The sequence below is a fragment of the Cavia porcellus genome, unplaced genomic scaffold (genome assembly GCF_034190915.1).
Source record: "Cavia porcellus strain 051 isolate PalLab524CR breed Dunkin Hartley unplaced genomic scaffold, mCavPor4.1 scaffold_12, whole genome shotgun sequence".
In the NCBI taxonomy this organism is placed as follows: Eukaryota; Metazoa; Chordata; class Mammalia; order Rodentia; family Caviidae; genus Cavia; species Cavia porcellus.
Window position 1 is genome coordinate 45,683,080 of NW_026947495.1, and position 13,029 is coordinate 45,696,108.

The 13,029-nt window shown below is 37.1% G+C and overlaps 1 protein-coding gene across 7 annotated transcripts in view; it reads left to right on the forward strand.

Moving 5' to 3' along the window:
• Gpd2 (glycerol-3-phosphate dehydrogenase 2) overlaps window positions 1–13,029 on the forward strand; it is a 137,759-nt gene that overhangs the window by 24,233 nt on the left and 100,497 nt on the right. For 6 of the 7 annotated variants that reach the window (XM_023561018.2, XM_063259113.1, XM_063259116.1 and 3 more), the window contains exon 2: window positions 12,797–12,906. In XM_023561018.2, coding sequence (XP_023416786.1) covers window positions 12,805–12,906 — 102 coding nt within the window. In that variant the 5' untranslated portion in view covers window positions 12,797–12,804. Of the gene's footprint in view, window positions 1–8,265; window positions 8,317–12,796; window positions 12,907–13,029 lie in introns of those variants that run through there. The other variant, XM_063259114.1, reaches the window with a different exon arrangement.

Here is a 13,029-nt window from a genome sequence, read left to right on the forward strand (position 1 = left end):
TTGCCTCATCTTCCCGTCCTGGGATTACTGGTGGGCCACTACCATGCCCAGCTTCAGAATAATAATGTTGAAGCTCTTTTCCGTCTTCAAAAGAAAATCCTTACATTCAGTACTCTAATTCATAGTGCTAATTCCTAGTTCATTCTTCCCTAATTCATATTTTCATAAAAATGTAAGATATTTGAAAACAGCAAAACAGACTTCTGATTAAGGTGTAGGTAATTAGAAACTTAATTGTTGCCATGTAAAATGGAGCACATCTGTAATCCCAGCACTTGGTAGGCTGAAGCAGGAAGTTTGCCATGAATTCCAGGCTAGCCTAGTAAGCGTGGGTTACATATTGAGACTGTCTCAAAAAAAAAGAAATTTAAGAAACTTAATTTGTTCAGGCACTCCTTTCTTTGAACATGTAACTTAACTCAGATTTTCTTATGGTGCACTTTTCTGGCTACACAGTTCATTATGACTCCTATGTGTAAAAAAATAGTTTTTGATTCACAGTGGCTTTGCATTATTTTATATATCATCTAAGATTTTTGAAAACATACTATATAGTGAAGTAGAAATTGTTTTCCTGCCTTCCTTTTTCTTTCTTTTTTGGTACCAGGGATCAAACTCATGACCGTGCACTTGTTAGGCAGGCACTTATGCCATTGAGCTAAATCCCTGGTCCTTTTTTTCCTTTCTTCCTTTTTTTTTTGGTGGTGATGAGGATTTGACCCAGACATTATGAATGCAAGTGCTCAACCACTGAGCTGCATCTACAGCCTGACATTGTTTTCTTATGAAACGTTTAGGAATGCATATTCAGTTTCCATGATTGTCTGCACCTTATAAGGCTTCGATACAATTTTAATAAATCTGGATGAGAGATCTGACATATTTCAGTGAGAACAGGAATATTTTTCAACATACTGTTTAGTGTGCAGTACTTTCGATGACAAAAGAGCTTTTTCTTAATTACCAGAGTTGATTCTGTAACTGCAAATAGAATCTAAAAAAGGATTTGTGCTGCCAAAGGAATATCACCTGTTTTCCTAGCTCAGTGATACGATCAATAAAGGGGCAAAACCACTGAAAGAAGCACAGGACTAACGTGGTCTGTTTGGCTAATGAACGTTTTTGGGTATCCTTTGGTAACATTCCTTTATCTTCAAGGCAGAATTAAAGTTTTTCCTGTGTCTATAGATGTTCTTTTTAGTGCTACATGAAGGAAGTTCCTGTTAGTAAATATGTAATTGCAACTGCGTTTAATTTTTCATACTAGACATACTCTCCATTCAGTTTCTCAACTTGTCTCATGTTTTATGAGGAATAGGTATTTGGGGAAAGGAAAGGAATGTTCTAGATTTTCACTTGTAAGAGTCGTATTATTTTAGGCTTCCTAGAGTTACCCTAAATTACACAGATGATAAACACTGAAGGCAGAAATAGGTTTCAGTGAAAGATAAAAGACAGGATTCTATGCCTTTAAGTAAAAATCCATCAGTTTATCTAGGATAAGGAAAATATATTAGTCTTGCTTTTATTTTTTAATTTATATTTTTATTAGTCCACGTTTATGATACATAATGATTACATTCACTGTGGGGAGTTGGGACAAGTGTGTAACAAATAGTAATTCCATTCTTCATCTCCCTTCCCTCCTGTCCCTCTCCTTCTGTCCCTTTTAAATTTTACTTTTAAAATGAATTTATAAACCCATAAACATTTCATTTGTATGAACTGTTTCTTTGATTTTTATAACTTTGTGGGAAACAAATGTAACAGGAGTCATTTTGTTATAATGCAAAATATGATCATTTGCACGTAATGAATGTAAATCTATTATTAGCTGAAATGAGCTTCATCGATTTCTTGTAATCCTATAGGGAATTTCATGAAAATAAGGAAAAAAAGGTCAAATTTGTGATTGTACAGTTCCAACGTGCATTTAGAAGTGGCAGAAAACGCAAGTTCAATAATATGACAATTGCCTTGGAAACAGCATATATTTTGTAAAAAACTATCTTTAATAAATGACTCTAAGAGTGTTAGCATGTATCCAAGGTACACTTCCTGGTGATACAGTTTTATTGTAGAGGACTTTGAAATAAATGTTTGGTTAATTGTTATGATATTGTATACTAAATGAAAAAAAAAATCCCTAAGAATAATGTATCAGAAAGCTTCACATAGGAATGTAGAAGATACATTTTTCAGGAACAGGAGCTTTTAGTTGGTTTGCTTTTTTTAAGTTGACCTCATTGTTTCCTTTTTATGATGCCTTTTGCTTACACTATTTGAACTGTGATTTGAATCTGTAAAGTCCTGTCCTGCCCAGCGCTCCTCTGCTCAGGCTTCCAGGGTGTGCTCTCCTTGGAGGCCTAGAAGTGTCCTGTGTCCTGTTCTCAGTCATCTGTGGCTGTGGATTTGCTGCTGAAGTGATGTAACTGAGCTGAGTTCAGATGCCCAGGAGAGAGTGACAGGACATTTTTTCTAAAGCACTTTCTGACTTGAAACTAATTCACTATAAAGACATTTTTCCCCCTCAGTTTTTCATTATTTTGTCTTCTTTTTTTCCTTTATTAAGATACTTTGTCTATGTTAAGACTCCCCCACCTCCATCTTTTGGGTTGAGCCCTTCTGGAATGGGGTTTCCTGGGGAAGTGGGTTGGAAATAGAACACTTCGCCCTTTCTTTGAAGTAGCCTCACTTTCTGGTAGGGTGTGGAAGTCAGCACAAAACTAAGGTATTGCTAGTAGTCCAGTATTTTGCACATCCCGAAACTGAGGAGTCATTATATTTCTAACTTTTCTACTGGCTTTTTTTGTTGGTTCTTTCATTAATCTTCTATTGTAAAGAGAATTTCCTCCCTTCCTTTTCTCTCTCCCTCCCCTTCCTTTCTTTCCTTCCTTTCTTGTTTCTTCTTTCTCCTCTCCCTCTGTCTCTGTGTCTCCCTCTCTATCTCTCGGTATCTCATCTCTACTGTCTCCCTCTACCCTTTCTTTCTCTCTTTCCTAGTGGTTTAACACAGAGCATTCTTGTTGAACTACATCCCTATCCTTTTTTAATTTTTAGATTTTGAGACTAAGCTCCACTGAGTCACTACATTGCCAGGCTGGGCTTGGGGATCCTCTTACCTCAGCCTCCCGGAATTCTGGGATTATAGTAGTGTGTCACCGTGCTCAGCTCAGGGAATGCTTTTCTTAGCGACTTCTGAGGAGATTTTTTGCTTATAATTTGATATTCTGCTTTGTATATATATATATTTTTTTTCCAACTACAGGTTCTTACTGTTTGTATTTGTGGAAATACATGTTTAGATGTACAATATTAGAGTAGAAGGTGATTGTAAGATAGGTGTCTGCTGTTTCCTCAGGACTTGATATAATTACTTCTTTTCATTGGGATCATATCTTGTGAATAATCTATATGTCCACTTCCTCTCTAGTCCTGGTCTGAATCCTTTTTTAAAATATGTAAAGAAACAAACAAGGTGATTCACTTCAGATTATGGTCTAAGATGCCTATTTCCAGAGAATAGGCTGATGTGCTTCTGATATTGACTGTTTCATTTATGTATGATGGCAGCTTTCAGAAATCATGCTGGAAGCTGTCTGTGTTTCTGTAGGATTCGTATGCTGGGGTATAAGATGTATGTGCATCTGCATGGCTGTAAGATGCATTGAAGACAGAGCTGATTCTTGTCTGTTGTGGAGTGAACCTTTGGGAAAGAGAAGGTTGCACATGGTGTACTTTGGTGGTTATTTGTCTGTGTAGGCACTTCTCAGTGGTGTGTCTGAGACGGTCTTGCTGTGTAGCCTAAACTGGCCTTGAACTTGGCAGTGATCTTCCTACCTCAACCTGGAGATTTCTGGGATTACAGGTATGCATCATGCCTGGTATGAGGTGATTCTTCATGGGGAATTCTAGAGAGTCTCAATAACTAAAATAAAAAATGTCTAGATGTAAGTACTCAGAAATCTTAACGTTTGTTTTTAAATGTACTGCTGGGTGGGAAGATGCTTTTCAGTTTACATTATTTTGAAGTCCATGATTATTAGGTTACTGGGTAGGTCTTGTTGGGTAGATTCTGCACTTGTATTTTGTGAGGTTCATGTGCTTGTCTCTCCTAAGTTGCTGGATTTATGTGTGGGTGGGCCATGTGGCCCGGCCACCCAAGTTGTGCCTCTTGTGGTGTGACAGTGTGATGTTTCATGACTCAGAATAGATGAGGGGGCGATTTTCCATGCTCAGCTGTGAGATGGGGTAGCTGTGCAACTGAAGTGTTAAGGAGCCTTTTGCCACCTTTGGGCCTGTTGAGGTACTTCGACAGGGCTTGCAGCACATGCTCCCCCTAGGCTGCATCTTGGGAATTTCATGATTAAAACATTTTGTACCTTGCATTTTTCAGTGTAAGTAAGGAGAATAGCATGGAGTACCTTGATACCCTGCTGAGAACCCATGTGCCAAAAACTTCAAGGTGGTGGTTGAATTATCCTTCTGAAGATCACATTTGGGCTGTATTTTTTTCTTCCACTGATCGTACTTTTAAGAAACATGTTTATACCTATGCTGGCAAAAGAATCAAGATCCAGAGATGTTCTCATTTTTTTTCTTACGAATGTAGAGCTTGGAAGTCAGAATGGTCCTTGCAGTTTCTATATAAAGAGACCAGGTTGGGTGTGGTGGCACACATGTATAATCCCAGCACTCAGGAGGCTGAGGCAGAAGGATTGCCATGAATTCAAGGCCCGCCTACTTAAAAAGGCTGGAAAGATGGGAGAATTTTATAAACTTGAATTTTATAAACTGGGTGCTTCTTTGACAGATCAGTGATAAATCCATTCATAGAATTTTACTTACACTAAATTTACATCTTGATAAATAAGGCTGCTGCTAGGAGAGCATATACAACAAGAAGACGGAGAGAGCAACTCCAGAGAATTTGTGGCAGGAAGTATATGTCCTTATTCTGGAGTCAGTTTGCCTTTGGGTAGTTCCTGAGGAGACCGTCTGTATTTTCCAACAGGTGGTTATTACTTGCTTTTAAAAGTCTGAGGTGTGCAATTAAGACATTCAAGTGTGATTAGCTGGGGGTGGGTCGCGGTGGCCTTGGCTGTGATGGGAGAAGGCAGAGGAGGGGGCAACTGGTGACTGAGTGTCTGAACTAGATTGAGCAGTTCTCATTGTTGAAGTTACTCTGTACTGAGAGTCCTACAAGGACAGCTAACAGTTCCATTGAGCCAAGTAAGTTGCACACATCAGCCAGAAATATGGGTCTGCAGATCCTGAGAAGGGCAAATCCAGTTTTTGATTGCCAGCCCACATATACATTTTATTGTGTGGTAGTTGTATCTGTCAGTTCTAGTTTCTCAAACCTCATCTTTATCACTGATTAATTTTCGGAGTTTAAAACTCGTATAGCCAATTCTTTGCTGTTTTCCCCAATTAGGTGTTCTGTCACGATCTCAAATTTCCTTGATTCTGTACTCATCTCCTCTAAGCCTGCTTTCTTTTCTGAGTTTTAGTGTTGTAATCTTGGGGCTAACACCCAGCTAACGGGGCTCACATTCCTTGTCAGGCTCAGTCTCCTGCTGAACTCACCTGTCAGGTTCTGGCATGGCTTCCATTACGTGCTGTCATTAGAGATTTTTGTAGAGCATCTATTTCTGCATTTGCATTTTCCAGTATTGCCTTAAACTAGGCTCTTGTCCTGTCACACGGACTATTTCATTGTCCTCTAGTTGATTGTGTTTCTTATAAGCATCAATGCAAAAATTGACTTGCAAAGAACAATTCTTTATAAATAATAGTGGGGTAAAATATCTTGGTTTCTTGAAGCACATCCTCAGCTCCCATTGCCCGCAAAATATTATTGAAATACTTTACTTCACATAAACAGTATTCCTCTTTTTTTGCTGTAGTCGTCTTTTTAAAACCTCGTTTCCAACTGGACATCATGCCTCTGGAATATTATGATGATATTCCTTTCTCTTCTTTTTAAACATTTTGTTTATTTTAATATTTTATTGATATATGTTTATAGTACTTAATGATTATATTCATCATGGGAATTGCTACGTATGCATAACATATCTTAATTCTTTTTTTTAAATGCCTTTCCCTCTTCTCCCTTCTTCTCAAATAGTTGTTTTTTAATCCAGATCTTTCTCTACTAACTACGCATCAACTAGTTTTCTTTCTCCAAGATCCTTTTCAAAAATCCAGTCTCTGACCCAAGTGTGGTAGTGCTTACCCATAATTCCAGCACTCAGGAAACTGAAGCAGGAGGAGGATTTCCATGAGTTTGAGGCCAGTCTGGGCTGCATAGTGAGTTCAAGGTCAACCTGAATTGCATAGTTAGACCCTGTTTCAGAAAACCAATAGAAAAAAATCTTCAAAGCCTTAGTTAGTCGTTTTAGTTGGAAATAATTTCTTGCTCTACTACAATGATCTTGTACTTTGCTTTCTTTTCTACAGAAGTGTTTATAACTCAGTACAGCACTAATAATTATAGGATATAAGTATAAGGTAAACTTTGGCATTTTATTCCTTGTGTAGAACTCCTGAGGCAAAGTAAATAAATCAGTTGTATTTAGGTGAGCTCTATTTTGTTTAGGTTTTTCCAATTGAGCAGTTCTCTTCGTAAGAATTAGAGTTGCATGGTGTGTGCTAACACTGGAATCAACCTTGAGGTAAAGTATATGTGATCAAATTAATAGGCTATAAGACCTGGACTTTGAGCCATAATAATGGAGGTAACTATTTTTGGATCACCTTCTTCCTTTTAATTACAGAAGGTAAAGATTTGTCAATATTTTTGATCCCTTTCTTGGCTAATTTTCTAGTTGCAGTTTTTATACATAAAATAAAATGAAATAATCATTTCTGCTGTGTAATCACTGAATACTTTTTTCCTTATAAGAAGATATAAAAGGGTACGTATATGTCCACAATGTGTGACTTGCATTTATCTGGTTTTCAATGTCTTTCTTTTTAGAATAAATCAGTGTTCATACAGTACTTGGTAGAAGGTAACTCGTGGATTGTTTGCTAAATGTTTCCTCCTTTGAAACTTGAATGCTAACAGATACTACACTTTGTGTAGTTGAAAATAGGACTTTCTTTTGTTGGTTTTTGGAGCACTAGGAGTTGAACCTACTGCCTTTGCTCTGAGTGCATCTGTAGCTCATTTAAATTTTTTAATTTTTATTTTAGGACAGGATCTTGCTAAATTGCTAACGTGCCTAAGCAGGACTCAAATTTGTAATCCTCCTGTTTCAGCCTCCCAGATTTCTGGGTTTACAAATATGTGTCACCATCCTGGGCTAGAACCTTCTCTTGGGAGTGACAGTACAATATGTAGTAGCTTTTGGGGAGAAGTTACCTTTTGAGACTAAAAGCAGGGCAGAGCCACTCTGTAGCTAAGAGCCTAAACTCAAGTCCAGCCATGGCCTTTCTAGGGAGTGACTTCAGGGAACTCTCCCAACTTCCTCTAAGTGACAGCTGTATCTGTTATGAAATTAGATGATGTGTGTGAATGCACATTCTTGTGTGTGTGCTTGTGGCGCTGGGGACTGACTCAGCATTCTATCACTAAGCTACACCCTTAGTCCTGTGAAATTATATGTGAGGGTAAAATGAGCTGCTGTGTGTTAAGAATTGAAAGCATAGTACCTGTTATCTAGCAGACAGTCAAAAATAGTAGCTATTGTCATTGTAACATTTATAATAATAATAATTATTATAATAATCATTATTACTGGTGATCTTAAAAGAGCCAGGAAAAAACTACTGATCCTCTGTTTTTGTTTTTGAATTACCTGTGAAAGTGGTTTGTTTATTAGTTAAGTTATATGATAGTACAGGATTTGACCACGATAGAAATAGAAATGAGCACTTAAGTATGTTACTTTATGAAATTATTAAAAAAGAAAATGGTTATAGTCAGTATTATTGATAACGGATAATATGTGAATGTAATTTTTCATTAGTATCGGTGGCTTTTTGAAAAAATACAGAAAAATATACCCTCTCAGACAAATCAAATGAAAACAATGTGATTAGGTAAGTAGGAAATAAACATTTTTGGAAAAACTAGATCCAGAATTAACTGGATGAACGGGCATGTCTAACACAGACATTTTCATTAACTACTTTATTATATGTAACAGCTCTCAGTTGCTCATGCTGATGTGTGGTATCCTTTGTGATGTCATCAATGACATTATCTACAAGACAGAAAGGATGATACTAAAGTCAATCAGACCCAACATTCTCATGCAGCAGATCACCAGGCTGTTGTCCAGGGATAAGCCCACGCATACTTAGGTAAATAGAACTAACACTATTGTCTGTCCCCAGTTGACAGCAGACCCCGGTTGTCTTTGAGATAGCATGCTAACTCCAGGCTGCTGTTGTTTGCAGTGTTGTGTTACAGGCACCCAAGTGAATGTTTATAGCAGTACCTTGAATGGTGATGGATGACAAATGGATGCCGCTAAACTCTGATTTTTTACTGTCTGAGTAGCCTAGGATATAAGATTGTCCTTAGAGTTGACTTAGTGATGAATCAAGTCCCTAGTTACCATTCACTAGTGTCTTGCACAACTTGGGAAATGATTATGTAGAGTATGTAGAGAAGGAGCAGACTACGTATTCACGGACTGCAAGGGAAGAGACCAAAGACTCATCAAGAAGCAAGCCCCCACACTGTGAACCAGTGCCATATGTGGACTTCTGCCAGGTTGGGGACAGCCAGACCCCAGCCCCTTCTGGTGCAGTGTGGTATGGGCTGGCAAGCAAGAAGAGCCATCTCCCCTTCTCCCCCCAGCTCCTGTAAGTGACTGGCTGATACAGAGGCACACAGGCTGTGATGATAGCTATTGAGGTGAAATGCAATTTGATGTTTGTGGAATTTGATGTTTCACTGACTGTGTGGATCTGGGGCCAGTGGTCTGGTTGGCTGTTCAGGGGATGGCAGGGCATAGTGTGGCATCTGGGAGGATCTCCTTCTGCGGGTGGTAGCCATTGTTAATTTCCTACTGTCTTGTTTTGGAGTCCTGTATCATTTTCGTTGTTTTGTTGGTTTGAGTTTTGTTCTCTTTTGTTTTGTTTGATTTTGTTATATCCGATGGCATGGGCAGCTATATCAAAGATAGCAAGGTGTGTTATGGTAGCCATTTTGGACTCACTATTGTCTTGTTTTCAAGTCCTTTATTGCATTCATTATTTGTGTGTTTTGGTTCTATTCTGTTCTGTTTTGTTTGATTTTTACTATGTCTGAAGGTATGGGTAGCTTTTTTGAAGACAGTAAGAGGCATTATAGTAACTATTGTTGATTTTCTGTTGTTTTGAAGTCCTGTATCACTTACACTGGTTTGTTTTGATTGCTTTTATTGTTTTATTTTAGTTAGTTTTAGCCTCTTAAAAACAAACAAAAAAACAAAAAGAAGACGAGGCCTGGAGTAGCAGAGTATGCATGTGAAAAATCTTCCTAGTAAGAATCTTAGTAAAAAAGCCATTTTAGAATTTTGGAGTTTGCAAAGAATGAAATCAGAAGAAAAAACTAAAAAAAAAATGCCAACCTTTTTTAGTGTATAATTTACAGTATTTTAGTGAATTTTCTGTAGAATCATAGTTAACAACTATACTGAAAATTTAGGATAGGATAATAATAATTTAAGATTAATTTAGGATAATATGATAATAGATATTACACATCCATTATGGAACCAGATATGTAACTATCCTAATTTACATTGATATGTAATATATTATTTTTGGTATCGTTCATGGAAACTGCCTTCATAGAATTGCTTGAATTTATGGATGGAGCATAAGGTATGTTGTTCAGACAGGTCTGATCTCCAGTCACAAGGGAAATAGAGTAGTTGATGGCTTACCTAGAAAATGTAGGGTGTGCCAACTACTTTAGCTAAGTGGAAGAAGACTTTTAGGTGGGTCAGATTACTCAGTCCAGGTCAGAATTTTTTTTTAATGTGATCACAGTTTCTTTTTTCTGTTTAACAGAATAAAGGTAAATAAGAATATTTTTGGTGGAATTTTTATTTCTGTGAATTTTTTTAATTTCTAAAGAAGTTAGTAATTTTAAGTATTCAAAAGGTTTAAAAAATTTAATCAGTCCAGTAGTGGAAAACAAAGGAGAATAAAAGAGATAACATGACATAGAACTAACTTTCTTTCTTTCTTTCTTTCTTTGGGTGCTGGGATCTAACTCATGACCTTGAGCTTGCCAAGCAGATGCTTACACAACTGAGCTAACTCCCTGGCTGTATTTATTTATTTATTTCAAATCCATTTTATTCAAGGGTAAAAAGAAAGGAAAAAAAAAAAAAAGAAGGAAAAGGAAAAAAAAAACACAAACAAAATTTCAGAGCATGTCAGTCAGGACCACAATGGTACATACATTGTGCGTTGTCATTCCCAAATCATGCACTCAGAGCACAAGACATCTGCATTCAGTTGTCCAAACAGTACCACTACATATCTTTCTTTTCAGTGAACTCAAGAGAAATCAGTAGTATAGCTATCTTTAACTATTTTTTATTTACATATACATACACATGTGCATGCTTTTTCTTTCAGCTTGCAACACTAATGAAACAATACGATAGTTACACATGTGTCTTATTTACTTCACTAATAATGGGTCTGTTTTAAAGATGCATCCATCCACCTATAAAAGTGTCCAGTTTCTCATTCTTTATGGTTGAGAAGTACTCCATTGTATAAAAACACATTCTTTTTTATTCTTTCCTCAGTCAGTGGGCATTTAGGTTTTGTCCAAGATCTGGCTATTACAAATTGTGCTGCTATAAACATGGGTGCACATATATCATTGTAGTATGATGTTTTTAATTCTTTTGGGAAGAAACTCAGAAGGAAAACAGCTGGGTTGAATGGACCTCCAATTCTAATTTTTTGAGGAATCTCCAAACTGATGTCCACAGTGGTTGCACCAGTCCATATTCCCACCAACAGTGGAGAAGGGGTTTGTTTTCCTCACACCTCTCCAGCATTTGTTATTGGTTGATTTCTTGATACTGGCCATCCTTTCTGGGATGAGGTGAAATTTTAGTGTTGTTTTAATTTGCATTTCTCGAATGACGAATGATGTTGAATATTTTTTTTTTTTTTGTCTTTTTCCTTTTTATTGGTACCAGGGATTGAACTCACGACTGCCTGCTTACAAGGCAGGCGCTTATGCCACTGAGCTAAATCCCCAGACCCAATGTTGAATATTTTTTCAGGTATTTATTTCCTGTTTTATATTTCATCATCTGAGAAGTGTGTGTTCATTTCAGATGCCCACTTTTGGATTGTGTCTTTAAATCTGGGGGGATGATTTATTTGAGTTCTTCATATGTTCTTGATAGTAATCCTTTGTCTGAGGTACAGCTGGCAAACATTTTCTCCTACGTTGTCTCTTCACTCTGTTAGTGGTTTCTGTTGCTGTGCAAAAGCTTTTCAACAGGGTGAGATCCCAGTTGTTGATTCGTTGTGATAGTTCTTGTGCAATCAGATTTTTGTTCATAATTTCTTTGCCTACACCAGTGTCTTCAAGAGTTTTACCTACTCTGTCTTCCAGCAGATTTAATGTTTTTAATATTAAGATCTTTGACCTATTCTGATTTTAGCTTAATATATGGTGATTTTAGCTTAATACATGGGTCTAGTTTTAATCTTCGGCATGTGTAGAGCAAGTTTTTCCAGCACCATTTATTAAAGAAGCTATTTTGTTTGAGTGAATGTGTTTGGCACCTTTGTCAAAGATGGGGTGGCTTAGCGTGTCTGGAGTTGTTTCCTCCTCTTCTAATCTGTTTCACTGATCTTTGGATCTGTTTTTTTTTTTTTTTTTTTTTTTTTTTTGACCAGTACCACACTGTTCTTATCACAGTTGCTTTATAGTATAGTTTCAAGTCAGAGATTGTGATGCCCTCTGTCTTGTCTTTGTTGCCCAGGATTGCCTTTGCTATTCTAGGTCTCTTCTAGTTCCAGATGACTTTCAGGATTGTTTTTTCTAATTCTGACATAGAACTTAAGAAATACAAAGTGAACAATGAAACAGGGCTCGATCAGGGAAGTATTCTCTTAAAATATGTCACACAATTGGCTAGAAGAAAATTTTTGAGGTTCTCTTGATGAATTATAATGGGCTAAGTTCATCAGCTTGTGAGAGATTAAGGCATGGTATCTGCCGACTTCCTAGCTGGCTTTTTCTGTTTGCAAAGCATAAGACTCAGAGTGATAGAAATGTGTTGGGTTTAGCTCTAGTGGCAACTTCATTAACAAGGGAAATCCCTCAAGAAGTTATTTGTGCCACAATTTGAGTTAAGCACATGCCAGAGAACCTGAAGCCGGCCTGGAGTTTATTGTCATGCCGAGTGACTCAGTAATTGTACCAGTTCTCTTTGTGGAGGGGATTAGTAGCTGTTAAACAAGTCGGCAAGTACAGCATGCGTTTTGTCAAATACACCAGTGACATTTCTTTCCACATTTCTCTTGACCTTATGCTGTTTAAATATCTTTAGTTGTCTCTTAATTTGCTGTTCTTTCTTTAGTTCCTTTTGGATCTGAATATAGCTTTACATAATCAATTCCCTTGTCTAGGTTTTTTTGGTTATTGCGTTTGAATTCTCTGTACAAGTTGGCATGCTTGTAACTTCCTTGTTTTCTGTTTCCTTTTCTAGTTTAACATAGTTTCACAATCTACAGAATCTTTTTATTATTTGGATTATTTTATAATTAAAAAAACCCCAATTAACTTTTTTTTCTGTTTCCTTGGTAGGCTAAGAAATGGCATTTTACAAGGCGGCCAAAGGGACTGTTCTTGTTGGAGGAGGTGCTCTTGCCACTGTCTTAGGACTCTCTCAGTTTGCTCATTACAGAAGAAAGCAAGTAAGTAACTACACATATTATAATATGCATTTTAAAACTGCTGAAGAGCTGTATATGGGGGGTATGTACACCATTGTGTTTTTCTTTTTGAACTGCAGTCAAAGTTTCTCAGTTTGATTTGAA